Here is a 17,952-nt window from a genome sequence, read left to right as displayed (position 1 = left end):
AGACGCAAACAGGTCTACTTCCGCTCTGCCGAATTTCTTCCACAGCAGTTGGACTGTCTGTGGGTCATTTCGAGGCAGTTTATGTGCAGGAGCTTTTCCCGTTCCGACCACTGGCCGAAGAACGGTCTGCCCTCGAGCAGCGCTCCCCATCCAGAGGTGGACGCGTCCGTGGACACCACTCTCACCCTCGAGGAAGTCCCCAGGCTTACACCTGATTGGTACCAGTCGTTCGCTCTCCAAGGTTTCAGAGTTGTGACGCACTTCTGATTGACCCTGAGGCGAAGCGAACCGGATGCCCACGCTCTGCGTGGGACTCGCGCTTTCAGCCAAAACTGCAGCGGGCGCATGCGGAGCAGGCCCAGCTGGAGCACTGATGATGCTGAGGCCATGAGACCTAGCATCTTCTGAAATTTCTTGAGCGGGACAGACGCACCGCAGCGAAATGAGTTCGCTGTGCGTTGAATGTCTACCGCGCGCTGTGGTGATAGTCGCGCTATCATGGACAGCGAGTCCAATTCTGTGCCCAGGAAAGATATCTTCTGACTGGGTGACAGAGAGCTCTTCGCCCAATTGACACTGAGACCCAAATCCTCGAGGTGATCGAGTAAAATGGTCGTGTGTTCTATGAGCACTGCGCGAGATTGCGCTAGAATCAGCCAATCGTCCAAATAGTTCAGTACTCGCATGCCTCTCATTCTGAGGGGTGCGAGCGCCGCATCCATGCACTTCGTAAATGTACGGGGTGCCAGGGACAAACCGAACGGCAGGACTGTGTACTGATATGCCTGGCCCCCGAAGGCGAATCTCAAATATCGCCTGTGACGTGACGCTATTTGTATTTGAAAAATACGCGTCTTTCAGATCTATTGACACAAACCAATCTCCTTGGCGAATCTGCACAAGGATTTGTCTGGTCGTGAGCATCCTGAACTGTCGCTTCACAAGCACTTTGTTCAGTTGCCTTAGATCTAGTATGGGTCTGAGACCCCCGTCTTTTTTCGGTACCAGGAAGTATCTGCTGTATAGCCCTCCTTCGCTCTGAACTTGAGAGAGAGGCTCTATGGCCCCTTTGCTCAATAGTTTCGCCACTTCGGCTCGAAGTAAATGTGCTACTTCTGTTTTAACCGTGGTCTCGACGCGCGCCACATAGCGGCGAGGGCGTCGGCGAAACTGTAGCGAATAGCCTCTTTTTATAATGTTCAGCACCCACTTCGAAACCCCGGGCAGCTTTGCCCATGCGTCCGCATGAATAGCTAGGGGTTGAATACGAAGCGCGCTCCGCTCGCTCAGCGATGGGGAGGCTTCGGAGTGCTGTAACACAAGCGTCGCGCTCGTGACATTTGAGGCATGGGGCACGCTGATAACAGCGGGCAGATTGCCCGCGCTCGACTCCTCTGCGGTGGTCAACCGCGAGGGGGAGGGCTGGGCGGTTCCCGTAGGAACTGTCATGTCTATGTGTGGATGTGGGCGCGGGACAGCGGGCACATTTACCACACTGAAAGCATCGTTCGCTTGAGTGAAGCGAATGCACGTTGGTTTCGTTTTTACAGAAACCGTGAGACATGCATAACGTGGTGTTAGTGGGCACATTCACCATGTTTGAAGCGCAATCGATCTGAGTCGATTCATGTGCGCGAGCCCTGTGTGACGGGCTGTGCTTGTGTGTAGAGATGGGCACTGGGCAGTGGGCATTCTTCTTACACATAAAGCACCATCGGCCGTGGCCGGGACACCAGAAAAATTCACACTTATGGGATTTATCTGGGTAGCCGTAAAAACGGCGTTTGTGTGCAGGCAAGCGGGTGACAGAACCGACTTGTTTACTGCAGGATACACTGGAACAGTCACATTTACTGGAACTGAACGAGCGAGAAGTTGCCATAGAAACAGAGAGCGTCAACATGCTGGCGTTTATTGCAGGCCTGCGTGCATTACAACAGGCTTGTTCACTGCAATATTGACATTTCCAGTCGCCTGAATTCCAGAGGGGAATGGGAAATGTATAGGAAAAAGGAGGTTGGTCCGTCCGCAGCGGGACCAGAAAAACTCACTTTTTTCCTTACGCCAGTGACGCACGGAACACCATAGAAACGGTGTTTGGGTGCAGGCGAGCGGGTTGTACAACGCGCTCGTTGGCTGCAAAATACACATCTGCAGTCGCCTTTTCAGGGAACTGACAGAGCGAGCATTGACGGCATAATTTTATCTGCCGGTAGACCCGGGGATCGAACGCGGGTCTCTCGCGTGCAAAAACCTTAGAGTCTGCCACTGGGCCACAGGGGGAGACACATTGTAACTCAGTTAGCGCGAGTATTATAAGAGAGCGTCAACGTGCTGGCGTTTGTTTGCAGGCATGCGTGTATTACAACAGGCTTGCTCACTGCAATACTGACATTTCCAGTCGCCCGAACTTCAGAGGGGAATGAGAAATGTACGAGAAAGAGGAGGTCGGTCCGTCCGCGGGGGGACCAGAAAACGCTCTTTTCTCCTTTCGCCAGTGACGCACGGAAACCATAGAAACGGTGTTTGGGTGCAGGCGAGCGGGTTGTGCAACGCGCTCGTTGGCTGCAAAATGCACGTCTGCAGTCGCTTTTCAGGGAACTGACAGAGCGAAGCATTGGCGGCATAATTTTAACTGCCGCTAGACCGGGATTCGAACTCCGGTCTCTCGTGAGGAAAACCAATGATTCCGCCACTGAGCCACAGGGGGGAACACAAAGGTTTTGGATGCACGAGCATATAAGAGCGTCACATGCTTTCTTCGGCGTATGCTTGCAGGCGCGCTTGTATTAAAACAGGCTCGCCTGCTGCAATATTGATATTTCCAGTCGCATGATCAGGGAACTGGGAAATGTATGAGAAATTGAAGGTCAGTCCATCCTCGGAGGGACTAAAAACACACCTTTCTCCTTTCGCCGGTGAGTGACGCATGAATGGGGCGCAGAAGGCAGGGTAGCTTTCTTATAACGTAAAGAAAAACTAACCCCGACCGTCCGCTTCCAGCCTCCCTTGTGAGCGGCGCAGTTTGCGCGGCTTGAACAGAGGGAGAGAGAAAGCTAGCCCCGTGACCGCCCGCTCCTGACATCCTCTGTGAGCGGCGCGGTGTGCGCGGCTCGAACAGAGGGAGAACAGGTATCGTCCCCCAAGCAGGCAAGGCAAGCGGGCGAACCGGCAAGCTTTGCGGGTTGGGGGGGGGGGGGGGTGGCGGAGGAGCAGTCTCGGAGAAGGATGCCAGGTGAGTCCTCAGAGTCACCATAGGCAGTAACTAACTCGCAGTGAGGGCAGTCGCCGTCAGCGAGTGCGAGAGCTGCGTGATCAGGAAAAGGGGCGTCTTGAAAAAGACGCCCAGCTCTTTTAGTGCAATGGGAGTGTGTGTCGCGGCGGCGAGCACACACACATACATAAACACAGTAGCAGAGAAAGGATATAGCGCCGGATAGCGCAGCAGGAAGGCAAGGAAGGCGGCGCGGCCAGCGACTTCAGTGACTAGTCCCGCTGAAGGTGCTCTCTTTCAGACGGCGCGGCTTCTTATCCAGCTCCAGCGATGCGTGTGCTTCGCTTGAAGGATGAAAAATCAGATAATAGCTGCCTGCGAGCGATATTTATAGGCCTAGACCACGCCCATTTCGGCGGGACGTGACGCAGCGGGCGCGAAGTGCCCTGATTGGGTCTGGCGTCACGCCAGGCCTCGCTCGATAGGCTGCTGCAGTTGCCGCAGAGCAGCCAATAGGCGCGCGAGCTGCCTCGCCTATGTCTGCATGCTGCCGCAACGCGTTTTGCATTATTACAAAATTAAGGATAATTTTTGGCTTCAATATCTCGCGGAAAAAGGATTTTCCCCTAGCGTAAGATATCTTACGCAGTACGAGAGACCTCTCGTAAGAGAACTCATTTGGGCACATCTATAACTGCCCTGACACATCACGCAGTGAAAGCAAGCATGAGAGACAAACGTGATGTCAGCTCGCACTCGCAGTGCCTCGTACATAGTTAAAACAATGATTACAATATCATCATAGTTCATAGACAATATCGCACACTTCATAAACACATAAAGAATGAATTTACAATTGAACTGACATTTACTCGTTTTCTTCTCTCCTCTCGCGTGCAGGAGACAGACGTAGGCTAATATACTGCCGTAAGTGACGCGAATTGTCACGTGAACAAGCAAATCCACAAAGATAGAATTTAAAAAAATAATACGTAGGCCTACGCTAATTAGATAGTTTTAATTTCGAAAGCATTTAGATAAGTCTAAGTCAAAGTGTCATCTAAAATTTAAGACCTTTCATAAGTAAAAATAAGATTTTTTTTTTATTATTGTATTTTTAAGACTTTTTATGGCCTTAAATGAAAAAAATCTAATTTAAGACCTTTTAAGACTTTTTAAGGATCCGCGGGGACCCTGTTTAAAAAATAAACTAAATGAACTATTTATTCTATTTATATAAAAATAAACTGTATTCATTGTTTGTTCATGTCAGTTCACAGTGCATTAACTAATGTTAACAAATACAACACTTGATTGTATTAATGTATTAGTAAATGTTGAAATTAACGTTAAGATTAATAAATGCTTTAGAAGTATTGTTCATTCTTGTGAAGTGTTACTGCAAAATAAGCTGACTTTCAAAAATATAACTACTGTGAGAAATATTGTTTGTTGTCTAAAAAAATGCCTCGGTTAGCCTCGGTCCCTAATCATATTTTACATTAATCAAGACTCGCTATATTTTTTTTGACCCTTCTAACTTGCCGTACTACAACATTGCTTAGCAACCGGTAGTGTGTACTGTAACATTGCTTAGCAACGCGTGTACAGCCCACAGGTGAACTAGCGAATAAATCTGACTCTCTCTCTCTCGCGCGCGAAGGCTAAAAGACAAAAAATAAGTTCTGATCTAACAGATCTAACGTTACGCTAGAACCAATGTTAAGTAAAGTAAACAAAACTAGAAGTGGAGTTGAGTCCTCCAAGTCCAGTTTAGTGTCGGAGGATGGACGAGACTCCTCGAGCTCTGCATGGTGTCCGCACACTGAACATGATGATCAGGGCCCTAAAGTTTCCATTCTTCACCATACAAACGTGATAAGGTTAGACATTCTTGCGAAATGATAACACTCAGATTGGTTGACAAATAAAACAGGTGTTTGTAGTGTTTGCGATCTTTTTTTCCTCAGATATGAGGGTGAAAAGTGTGGAGAAATGTTTCATGGAGAAGGTGTCGCTTACTTTCAAGGTGGACACATTTACAAGGTGAGTGATGAACGATAACAGGGGTTTTTTTATGTTTTAAAAGAAGTCTCTTCTGCTCACCAAGGCTGCATTTATTTGATAAAAAATACAAACAAAAACAGTAATATTGTGAAATATTATGACAATTTAAAACGCTGTTTTCTATGTGAATATATTGTAAAGTGTAATTTATTCCTGTGATCAAAGCTGAATGTTCAGCATCATTACTCCAGTCTTCAGTGTCACATGATCCTTCACAAATCACTCTAATATGATGATTTGAGGATCAAGAAACATTATGATTATTATAAATGTTGAAAACAGTTGTGTACATTTTTATTTCATGATGCTATGAAGAAAGTTCAAAAGAACAGCATTTATCTGAAATCTAAAGCTTTTGTAACATTAAACACGACCGTTCAAAAGTTTGGAGTCAGTAAGAATTTTATGTTTGAGGGGAAAGAAATCAAATAAATCAATACTTTTATTCATCAAGGATGAGTTAAACTGATCAAACGTTACAGTAAATACATTTATAATGTTAGAAAATATTATATTTTAAATAAATGCTGTTCTTTTGAACTTTCTATTAATCAAAGAATTTTGAAAAAAAATTGTAAACAACAGTTTCCAACACTGATAATAATAATGAATGTTTCTTGAGCATCAAATCATCATATCAGAATGATTTGTGAAGGATCATGTGACACTGAAGACTGGAGTAATGATGCTGAACATCAGCTTTGATCACAGGAATAAATTACAGTTTAAAATATATTAAAATAGAAAACAGTCATTTTAAATTGTCATAATATTTCACAATATTACTGTTTTATTAAATAAACACAGCCTTGGTGAGCAGAAGAGACTTCTTTTAAAAACATAAAAAATCTCACTGACCCCAAACTTTTGAACGGTAGTGTATGTATGAATGTTTGTAAGGGAGGAAAGATGAACATTTAAAAAATAAATTCAATATATTTGATCACAGAACTGAACCCTAGGCCCAGTTTTACAGATTGTGCTTGAAAACCTTAAATTACCAAACATGATTTCATTGTTTCTACCGTTTTGCATTCATTAGGGTGGTTTTTCACATGGGTTGATGCACGGCTCAGGTGAATACATCTGGTCAGACGGTGTAAAGTATCAGGTGTGTAAAGAGTTCTTACAGGAAGATGGACATTAGCTAGGATTTGATAAGTCACATAATACCCCCCAGTGTTTTGATTGGAGACATTAATTATTCATAACTGTTGTGGCAGGGGGATTTTAAATCAAACGTTCCCATGGGACACGGGACTTACACCTGGCTGAGTGGCAGCACTTATGAGGGGGAGATATACCAGGGTATCCGTCATGGTGTCGGGGTGTACACATGCTCCAAAACCTCTTCTGTGTACAGAGGCCAGTGGTATCTGGGCAAAAGACAAGGCCAGGTATGTGCATACACACATCTATTGTCTCAACTTTCCTCACATGTAATAATAAATGTAATAATAATACATATCTTGACTGGTGTCCTGTGATGTTGACAGGGTGTAATTTACTATAACCAAGCATCCACATCATGGTACAAAGGAGACTGGGTGAACAACAGCATAGAGGGCTGGGGAAAGCGGTGGTGTGTGATAGTTATCATTTCTTTATATATATATATTTTTTCCTTCTTTATAAATTAATATTTGAAGTAAATATAAATATATTTGTTTCCCATTAAGTTACCCATCTGGCAATGTGTATGAAGGACAATGGAGGAACAATATCCGACATGGAGAAGGAACGATGAGATGGGTTCAGTTGAATCAGCAGTACAGTGGACAGTGGGTGAATGGCATCCAGGTCTGTCATTTACTAACTTAGCCCTTATTTTTAGGGTCATTTCCTACATTATGATTTTGTATAATTGTGTACTTACTTAATGCAGGATGGAAAAGGAACGCACACATGGTTCTGTAAAAGAGTTCCCTGTTCTCAGTACCCTCGTATGAACGAGTACAGGGGAGAATTCGCTCAAGGCTTGCGTCATGGTCAGGGACAGTTCTTATATGCCAGTGGGGCTGTGTATAGTGGAGAGTGGAAACACAACCAGAAACATGGACAGGTAAACCACCTTTCAAACTATGGAGATGTGAGATGGTTGTGAGATTCTAACACTACAGATGGTCTTTTGCAGGGGAAATACACTTGTGAAAATGGACGGGTGTATGAAGGGGAGTTTCATAAGGACTGCGTGGCTGAATTTCCTGCCTTCACTCCTGGCATGAGTGGGGTCACGACTTCTCTTCCAGAAGAGAGTAAAGCATCAAGTAATATTCATGACCAGAATTAAATATCATTAGCTCTCTGGAATACTTGATTCTGATTGGTCAATTAATGGCTACTAAACTATATAGTTGACCATTGTCCCTAGCAACTGATTTCCTACATAGCTAAACTGAATTGTATAAATTAATATTTATATATAAATGTAGTTTACAATGTATAATTTTTACATTTATTATAAAATAATAAATGTGTGTGTATATATATATATATATATATATATATATATATCAGGGCTCCAGACTAACTTTTTTTATTAGGAGCGCTGTAGCCCCAGACTTAAAATGTTAGGCACACCTTAAATCACCTTGCAATGCAATTATTCACATTTCCCCCCAAATAACTGTAATACTGACAAATGCTTTGATAATAAATAGACTTAAAGTACAAAAATTACAATGTGCAGTTTTATTTTAAGTTCTACAGAAAGTATTTGGTAGCACTGTGGGATGACACAGAACTGAGCTTAATTTGAGGTGTATAGATAAAGTTAACTTTAATTATTATTATTCATAATGCCTTAATATTAATTCAAAAGCAAAATGAGTGACAAAATAGCTATTAGGGAGTGAAAATAGCCAATAAGCAAATAGCCTCTATGTTTACAATGGTAATTTAATCTTTCTTTTTTGTTGTTGTATTTTTTAAATAAGTGTGAGTTTTCCTACTTCTTGAAACTTTTAGTTTTATAAATAGGGACAATCTTTAAAGGATGAAGAAAAATGTTTTGGTCAACACATTAAAAATAACATTTAAATATGATATTATAGTTTTGAAGTGCTGGAAAAAGATATGTGTAGGCTACTGTTATAACCACAGTATACCGTTACAGTTAGTGTTACTACATTAAATCCGTGGTGAATGTTGCTGATCTGTGGACCTAAAGCCTTCTATAACTTGTTCGTTCATGGCACATGTTTCTCCTGGTTTCCACGTTAGCGCTGTTTGATCTGATGTGGTTTATAACAGAATTCTGCGTTGAATCTGAATGTTTCTCACTGGATCTCGCAACGATGTTATTAATTCTGTCGTGAACTCAATGGATTTCTTCACTGGATGTCCACGATGTGACGGTGTTGCGTGATCGAGATCCGCCCGCGACTGGCGAGAGAAGCTCTGCGCTGTCTATTATTGGTTCGAACTATTAAACGGTCCGTGAAGCAGAAATGAGTAGCGCAGTTTTTTTCCGCTTTCATTTTATTTTGATTTATTAACATGTCACGGCATACTCTATGCTTGAGGCTGAGAATGTGTCTAACTAGCGTAGTGTGTTTAAACTGCGAAGTGCCTGCACTGTCTGCAAACGTCGTGTTCCCCGCAGTTCTGGGGTAGCGACTGCAACATTCGCAGTTCATGGAGTTTGTCTCCTTACAGTACCTCAACCAGCTGAACTCTCTCAGCCAGTCTTCCCGAAAATGGTGGGTTCGGGCCTTTATCACCTCACAAACCTCTGACTCTGAATCATCATCCGACTGTGTCTGTGACATTGATATTTGTCTCTGTTTCCTTCCCACAGACGTTTACGCGCGCTCGATTACCTCTAGGACCCTTCCCCTCCGCACGTTAGCCAGTTATAGTGGCCATTCCCTATTCTTCTCACACTCATTGGCCTGCCACACATTCCGGATTCATTGATGCGCCCCTTCCACGTTTTCCACAATTTACTGGTCGCACACTCTCAAATTTTGGTCGCAGTCTGGAGCCCTGTATATACTCTTGCCTATATACATTTGTTATTATATTAAATTATTCTTCAGTTTCCTGTTGTTAGCTGAGTGGCACCTAGTGTGGTCTTCGTTCTGCTTCGATGTTTGACGTGTTGTGCGTTCAGAGATGCTCTTCTGCAGACCTCGGTTGTAACAAGAGCTTATTTGAGTTCGCCTACTCTTGCCTTTCTATCAGCTCAAACCAGTCTGGCCGTTCTCCTACGACCTCTGGCACCAACAAGGCATTTTCGTCTACAGAACTGCCACTCACCTGATCTTTTCTCTTTTTTCTGAGATTGAGTTGCTGCCATGTGATTGGCTGCGTTAACGAGCAGTTGAACAGGTGTACCTAATAAAGTAGCCAGTGAGTGTACAGTTGCCAGAACTGCCAGAAGCTGTATGGTGTTTGGTTAAACATCTCGTTTGCATCAGCTCATAACAGCAAACGGGTGTGCTACTGAGTATTAAAGATGCTTACCATAAAGGGGTTGAATAATTGTGAGACTGCAGAAGTCATTAAAAGTTGCATTTTCAGTTGAATTTGTGGAAATCACCTAAAACATTTGTTGTGTTGAGCTATTTCAATTACTTTTGTTTGATTTGTTCTTTGTAAACAGCTGAGAGTCTGTACATGTTGCCAATAAACCTGATTTGCAGTGGGGGTTGAATACTTTTGATTACAATTGTATATTAATTAAAATATAATTATACAAAAAACTCAAAATTCATAAAGAAAAATGATGATTGCATTCATAACAAAACATTACTAATTAGTCATTGTCATTCAATCAATTTCGATAAAACCTCATCTATTAGCCAGTTCTATAATTGTACCTACTAACAAGCTTAAATGAAGGTATGAAACAGAAAACCATTTGTTTAAGTAAGCAAAGCATAAAAGTGCATCTAATCAAACAAGTGCTGGTTAAATAAATATCTAATTTGACAGTTCCATCAAATGACCTGAAACACTCTCACATCGGCCATCCTCGCTGATCCCTGAATAAAAAAAGGTTAAAGGATAATTCTGGTATTTAGCACTTTGAGTCTCTTTTCTGGTTTGTTTTGGATGAACTAGAGTGTTGGACACAGAGATGTTGACGATGGATCCTGTCTCGACTCTTTGACTCGTGTAGAATCGCCTTTGACCGCTTCAGAGTGGCTGTCTATGGGCATGCACTAACATGTCCTTAAAACAACCCTTAACGATCGTTTTCAAAGCTGTGCAACTCACCGATTGGTTAGTGGTGTTCGTTGATGATTAAAAACGAATATATCGGCGCAATGTATGATTTCAATCCGTGTTATTTGCTACAGTGGAACTATTTTTTCAGATACCTCACAACCGCGTATAAACTTCCGCTCGATATTTGAGTCTGAAGCGTCTTTTCCGTTTCCGGTAGCGCAGTAATATCATCGAGCAATGAGTCCTCCAACAGAAATCAATGGGATTTTATAAAATGGCAAATAAATAAATGCTAAATAAAACACGACAGAAACTGTATTTCGCTACGCTACTTGTTTTGGAGCATCAATGAACATCAACGAACATCACTAACCACTTGGTGAGTTGCACAGTTTTGAAAAACAAACCAGAAAAGAGACTCAAAGTGCTAAATACCGGAATTATCCTTTAACTCTAATGAACAGTGAATGTCCGTTTATGCATGTATGTGGTGAATAGCATGGCGATGTACCGTAAACAGTCATTCTAAAAAATAATAAATAAAAAACCTTTAGAGAGAGTTAACTTATCAGAATTTTTTGATAGTGTACTATAAACACTGTTTACTCAATTTCATGTCCCTTACAGTATGTCAAGAGGTTTTATTTATTATAATTTTTTACTTTTAGTGTTTCTAATACTTTATCTCTGTTGATTAGATGATTCATCCAAAAGATCTCCACAGTCAAGCACAAACTCAGCACTCGGATCTGACATGGTTTTGCACATCAATACTCTGTTAGACAGAGTCCCTGAGGACCACAGAGATCAAGAACTCAAACAGGTTTTTGACCTTATTTGAAATGAATCCTAGGGTAAATCCAGAGGCAAATTTGTGTTGGTGTGCTGTGTAAGTATTGTTTTATTTCCGTCTGTCCAGGTGGAGTTTGTAGTGCTGAGATACTTTGGTTTGTTAAGGGAGATATATCGCTTCTACAGCAGCCTTGGACATGAGAAATCTCCAGACAAAACATTCCCCCTGACCTACCTGCAGTTCTCTCGGTTTCTCCTGGACTGTAGAGTTCACCAGCACGGCATCACGCAAGCACAAATAGATCATCTCTTCGCTGGTAATGTCTTTAAGCATAATTATGGTTTGTGATGTTTTCTCTTTATATCAAATAAACTATTTGTAATCAAAGTTTTGCTTCCAGATCTGAATCCAGATCAGGTTTATTCTCCTTGCACTGCCATTCTACCGAGAGATTGTATCAGCTATATCATCATTGTAGCATATCATGCTTACCACAAAGATATTGAGTGAGTATTTTCCTAAAATGATAGGATTTTTTTATGTTCTTGAAAGTTTCCATCTAGTCACAGATCACTTGCGATGTTACAGGTCCTCTCAGAACATACTCGGAGCATGCTTTTCAAAGCTCATGAAGCAGAACATCATTCCCAATGCAAAGAATGTGAAAGGTAGAGAGATACACATTATATTATGATTGTATTATTAAAACTTCTCTTGAATGTCCCTGTTAAACATAGACTATTATTATTTATTAATTATTTTTTTTAAAACATATTTTATTAAAAATGTACTTCTTTATTTTAGGCTCTCCGTTCTGCCATCCTGTCCTTGCTTCAGTTGCATGTCACTACTCAGACAGATGCTTGGAAATTTACCAGGCCCTGTGTAAAGCAAATTCTGTCCGGCCTGACCAAAGCTTGACTGCAAGGCAATTTGTCTGGTTGCTTAAGGTAACAGGCCTCTTACTTTCATCTAGTCTCAACTTACTAAGAATTATTCACACATAATTCTAATGCATAGTCCTGTTCACAGGACCTCTCTTTATATGACAGCGAGCTAACCCTGTCCAAAGTGTTAGAGATCCTCTCTGTGGACAGTCCTGCAATTAATGATGGAATCCACAACAACCTGGACCTGGAGGTCAGCAGCTGAACTCATGTTTTTTTGTTTTTTTTTGGTTGATATTACTTTGATTTGATATGACAAATTGTTGTGTTTGTAGATGAGCTTTCTGGAGTTCTTTGATGCATTGTTGGGCTGTGCTGAGGTGAAAGGCCAGAGAATCCAGACTGATGTTGAGAGCCAGACTGACGACACAAGTCATTGGGACGACACCACGCATAATATTACAAAGCCAAGTTCACTTCAAGTCAGTGCCTGTTTTTTCAATTTTTAAGAATGAAATTTCAGCCATTTTCTCTCATGTTGGCAGTACAAAATCCTTTGAGATTTGTAGATACCACTCAGTATCACATTCCGGTGGATATTATCTTAGCTGGGGTGAAAGCTAACCAGACTGTCTCTATTAAGGTGCTCTTATCTTTTGAAATGTTTCAGTTATCCCTATCTGTGGAGATGGAGCAAAGACAAAGTCCTGTGCTTACTTTCAAAGGTTTGTCACCTGGAAAATTCATGTAAATGAATAAAATCTTAGTTATGCCTCTGATTTATCCCTAATAGTGGGCTAATTTCATATCCTCAGAGAAGGACTGGATGCAGAAAACACAGCAGTTCTTCACTCAGACCTTCTTCCCTGCATATGAGCACAGTGTGAAGCTGGAGGAGGAGAGACTCAAGCTGAGAGAAAAGAACATAAGTGGTCTTGCAGATGCTGACGAAGCAAGGTATTTAAAAAAAAAAAATCCCCTAGATTTAAAAAAATGTTTTTTGAAGCCCATATTTTTATAATTTACAATTATTTTCAGACATACAGAACAGCTGGAGGCTGAGGAGAGACAAGACGAAGATGGAAAGAGAGTTTCCAAACAATAATGTTAATCACTCGCACCTTTCTCCCACGACCCATGTGACCAAACAATGTAGAATTCAAATAATATAGAATTCATAGACAATTGGAAACGTTTTTGGGGCAGACCTGACCTGTTGAAAAGAGATGGTATTCATCCCTCCTGGGATGGTGCTGCTCTTCTCTCTAGTAATATGGCACATAGTCTTAGAGCTCAAACATGACAATCTGGGGTTCAGGTCAGGAAGCAGACAGACTGGCTAAACCGACCGTCTGCTAGCTGTCTCACGTCACCGAGGTCAGATAAATCCCATCACATAGAGCCTCTTTCACCTAGATATCATCATACAGAGACTGTGTCTGTTCCCCGAATTTGGAAATCCAAAAAACGTTTAAACCCATCTAAGGTTAAAAATTTAATTGATCAACAAATAAAAAACAGATATAATACAGATGAGCAAATGATAAAACTGCTGAATATACGATCTAATAACATACGAAATCTGTGAGGATTTTCAGTCAGGATTTAGACCGTACCATAGTACTGAGACAGCTCTCATTAGAGTCACACATGATTTGCTCCTATCATCCGATCGTGGTTGTATCTCTCTATTGGTGTTACTCGATCTTAGTGCTGCATTTGATACTATTGACCACAACATTCTTTTAAATAGACTCGAAAATTATGTTGACATTAGTGGAATTGCATTAGCATGGTTTAAATCATACTTATCTGACCGTTATCAGTTTGTAGCAGTAAATGAAGAGATGTCTTATCGATCACAAGTTCAGTATGGCGTACCACAAGGCTCAGTATTAGGACCGTTGCTGTTCACTCTGTACATGCTACCCTTAGGAGATATCATTAGGAAGCATGGCATTAGTTTTCACTGTTATGCTGATGATACTCAGCTCTATATTTCTTCACGCCCAGACGAAACTTACCAATTCACAAAATTAACGGAATGCATAGCTAATATAAAAAATGGGATGATTAGTAATTTCCTACTACTTAATTCTGAAAAAACAGAGATTCTAATTAGTGGACAAAAAACTTCCTCACGTTTTAAACCTAGAATACTGTCTAACACTTGATGGCTGCTCTGTTAAGTCTTCGTCGTCGGTTAGGAACCTGGGTGTGCTCTTTGATACCAATCTTTCATTCACGTTTCTAGCATTAGACTAGACGGATTTCAGAAAAATGGCCTTCTATAAGAAGTGAGGAGCATTTATGGGTACAAGTCGGGAACCGGCCTACCTTACATATTTCTAGGGTGCTGAGTCCAAAAAAATGGTACCCAAGCGAAATTTTGAGTTTTTGACCTTCTAATTTGCATATCAAAATGGCCGCCAAATTGCCTATCTTGCTCAGTCGTTGGACCATTTTCCCCTAGTTTTTTTGTAAGTAGGCAATCAAGATGAGGAAATTAAGTTTCTAGATCGATAGTCAAGGGTCAGAGCAAAGATATAATGGAGGGTCACTGCCTTTTTTATGTATATATATATATATATATATGCAAAATACCAACTTTTAAGGTGAAATTAAGCATTATTTGAGTCATTTTTTAAGGCCGACATACATATTCAATCAATATCACTCTTAAATGTTCCCAGTGTATATATGATATGTGATGTATTCCGTATTACATAATAACTAAGAAAAACACCATTGCAAGTTGTCTGAGATTTCATTTTTTTTATGCAAATTAAGCATTTGTTCTCTAAATTCTAAGACGGGAAAAACCCAGGTGAATAGGGAAAAAAAACACCATGAAACTTCCCTTGAACAGATCTACAGATCACATCTTGTTTCTGTATATTTTCTTTCATGTTTGTAGCTTAATTGCTTTGCTTTTTTCTGTTAGATTTTTAGTTCTGTAGTTCACTCCCTCTGTAAATAGTTTTTGGTAAATAGTTTTTATACCTTTCTAGTTTGCTTGTGTGCCATTTGTCTTTGTAATTTCATTTTGATTAGTATTTCTTTCTGCAGTCCTTTTCCAAGTTCTTTGGTTACCCCTTGCCTTGGTATACTTGAGGACTACAACTCCACATTTAAACAAGGACATTGGTCATCACTCTGACATGCACACATTGCAGTGCATAACAGCCCTGATTTTCGGCATTTGCACTGGCGTGTTGTGCATTGTTTTTTACAGGTACACAGGATAATTTCCAGGCAACTTTCAGGTATTGGATTCTGTGACATAAGAATGGGCTGTAGTCCTGAACCGCCATGTTTCCATCCCATGTCCAAGGGTGAAGGAAGCTCAGGTGTGGCATAGTGAGCATTTCTCCAAACCATTGCCTGGTAGTGTACTCTCAGCAGATGGAAGTGGAGCGTATCGCTTGTCGCCGGCATTGCTTCTGGTTTACCTGTCCTGGAGAAAAGTATATGCCTTGCTGCATCAACAGAGTCTGTTTTATGCACATCATATATTCTGCAGACAAAAGCCTCTGAAGATCTTTGAGTCTCCTCCGTGAGATCACCAATTTCGAGGTTGCTGAGCAATTGATGGGGCATTTTCCAGACTTTCCACAATGTACTTTTGGTGTGACTTGCAATGTATGATGTGGTATCACAACCAGTTAATGCATGAAATGCTACAAGGCTTGGTGCTGAATCCTTTGGCAGTTTGTTAAAAACAGCATCAATGGGTATATATTGTGGCTTCCTTGTGGTACCAGACAACAGCCAGAGTTTTTTACATGCTACGTGCGGGAAATGGGAAACCAGAATCACAAGCACATCAGTGTCTCTAGATGACACGACTACTGTGTCTGACTGGCAGTGCACTGCATGTAATACCAATCGGGTATCTGCCTCTTCGTGTGTGGCTCTCAGATGAGTCAGGTTGGTTGTTGCTTTCGATGACCTAACCTCCGTTTCTTTGTCTCTGAACCCACCAGCAACAACTATCTCTTTATCATCTGGTGCCTGAGCACATAGTTCTTCAGAGAGTAGATTGGCAAGATCAGCTTTGTTGTCAGGGAGGGACAGGAAGTTGGTCCAGTTTTTCGGAAGATGCACATCACGAACCTCAACAAGTCGTTTGATTGGTTGAGCTGCTTTTGTGCGTCGTGTCCTGGTAGCACCCTTGATGGTCTCTTCTCTGTATCTGTCAAACACAACGTCTATCCATTTATAGGAACATCTTGCTTTCAATACTGCTCTGAGAAATGTGTCAGCCAAATCTCCAAATGTTACTGCTTTGTCTGGCTTTCCTAGGGCAACCACCAGTGCCTGTCCATCTATGATGAGGCAAGATGACATGTCGGGAAGTTCAATAGCCTCAGGACAGACTATGTCTTCTGTTAACTTATTTACCAATACAGACTTGTTTCCAGTGCGAAGGGTCCCATTAATTTCAGAAAGGGATATGGGAACTGGCAGAAGCTTGTATTTAAGGACAGCTGGTAAGTCAAATGGACGACCTGCCTCATAGGCCGTAACAAGGCGTTTGAGGACGTTTCGGTCAGCCTTTACGACGGTTCTGTTGTCTTTGATTTTAGGATTTTTGGCCACTTCATACAGAGATGCAAATGTTTTAGCTTTGCTCTTATGTAGGGTTGCATGGATTGGGACCTCTGGTTTATCTTTGTCCTCAGGAACAATCATCCTTTTCTCAATGAATGAATTCACTTTTTCTTGTCCTAGGTCTTTGGCAGAAAGTAATGAGCTTTGGATAGCCTCTGTGGCAACGTCTTTCGTGGCGAGATTTTGCAATGGGCCTGGTGAGACTGAACCAAACACTTTGAATCCTTTGAAGACTAAAACCAATGCCATTTCGTCTCTGTTGTCTCTCTTTTCACGGGATTTGGTAGCTTCATTGTGGACTTAGGTTTTCTCAGATGTGTTGCTGAACATCAAATGTGTCTCTTCTGCTACATGGGACCTCATGTTGTAGGAGAGTGTCCATCTGGAAAAGGCTGAAAGTGTCTTACTAATGCCAATGATCCCCCCTCCTTTTTTCCCTGTTCCATTGATCCACTCCATTGCTTGGTCTGGATCGACCTGGTTGAATCGTTGATCGGACCGCTTCATAACAAAGTTGCCCCTTTGGAACTCCGATAGTACAGGTTCTGGGAGTTGGTGCATCTCAGCAATATACACTGGCCCCCATCTTGCGTAGTTCAGGTGGTCATATCGCATGAAGTACGGCAACATCCAGCTGAAGGAGTGAAGATGAAGCTCCCAGAGTCCATCAGGCTGAGCTCGTGTAAACTGCAAAAGTGTTGAGACCATATCCATGTAGTTCCACCAGAAAACAAAGTTGACATCTTCAGATTTACTTGCGATGAAATCTTTGAGGAGACTGTCAAACTGTTCCTCCTCAAAGATTTCATTGCAAGTAAATCTGAAGATGTCAACTTTGTTTTCTGGTGGAACTACATGGATATGGTCTCAACACTTTTGCAGTTTACACGAGCTCAGCCTGATGGACTCTGGGAGCTTCATCTTCACTCCTTCAGCTGGATGTTGCCGTACTTCATGCGATAAGATCACCTGAACTACGCAAGATGGGGGCCAGTGTATATTGCTGAGATGCACCAACTCCCAGAACCTGTACTATCGGAGTTCCAAAGGGGCAACTTTGTTGTGAAGCGGTCCGATCAACGATTCAACCAGGTCGATCCAGACCAAGCAATGGAGTGGATCAATGGAACAGGGAAAAAAGGAGGGGGGATCATTGGCATTACTAAGACACTTTCAGCCCTTTCCAAATGGACACTCTCCTA

The 17,952-nt window shown here is 41.9% G+C and overlaps 1 protein-coding gene across 5 annotated transcripts in view; it reads left to right on the top strand.

The window, feature by feature from the left end:
* The first annotated feature begins 4,808 nt into the window (after positions 1–4,808).
* LOC309503336 (radial spoke head 10 homolog B-like) overlaps positions 4,809–17,952 on the top strand; it is a 51,232-nt gene continuing 38,088 nt past the window's right edge. For 3 of the 5 annotated variants that reach the window (XM_082176130.1, XM_082176131.1, XM_082176132.1), the window contains exons 1-17: positions 4,809–5,097; positions 5,185–5,260; positions 6,324–6,392; positions 6,505–6,678; positions 6,778–6,863; positions 6,961–7,081; positions 7,167–7,343; positions 7,416–7,548; positions 11,155–11,279; positions 11,376–11,565; positions 11,650–11,755; positions 11,838–11,917; positions 12,054–12,199; positions 12,282–12,389; positions 12,472–12,618; positions 12,807–12,861; positions 12,952–13,093. In XM_082176130.1, coding sequence (XP_082032256.1) covers positions 4,934–5,097; positions 5,185–5,260; positions 6,324–6,392; positions 6,505–6,678; positions 6,778–6,863; positions 6,961–7,081; positions 7,167–7,343; positions 7,416–7,548; positions 11,155–11,279; positions 11,376–11,565; positions 11,650–11,755; positions 11,838–11,917; positions 12,054–12,199; positions 12,282–12,389; positions 12,472–12,618; positions 12,807–12,861; positions 12,952–13,093 — 2,099 coding nt within the window. In that variant the 5' untranslated portion in view covers positions 4,809–4,933. Of the gene's footprint in view, positions 5,098–5,184; positions 5,261–6,323; positions 6,393–6,504; positions 6,679–6,777; positions 6,864–6,960; positions 7,082–7,166; positions 7,344–7,415; positions 7,549–11,154; positions 11,280–11,375; positions 11,566–11,649; positions 11,756–11,837; positions 11,918–12,053; positions 12,200–12,281; positions 12,390–12,471; positions 12,619–12,806; positions 12,862–12,951; positions 13,094–13,174; positions 15,707–17,952 lie in introns of those variants that run through there. The other 2 variants (XM_082176129.1, XM_082176128.1) reach the window with 2 other exon arrangements.

The sequence above is a fragment of the Leuciscus leuciscus genome (genome assembly GCF_965113295.1).
Source record: "Leuciscus leuciscus genome assembly, chromosome: 7".
In the NCBI taxonomy this organism is placed as follows: domain Eukaryota; kingdom Metazoa; phylum Chordata; class Actinopteri; order Cypriniformes; family Leuciscidae; genus Leuciscus; species Leuciscus leuciscus.
The sequence above is the reverse complement of the archived record's forward strand: the minus strand, read 5'-3'. Positions and strand labels throughout refer to the sequence as shown.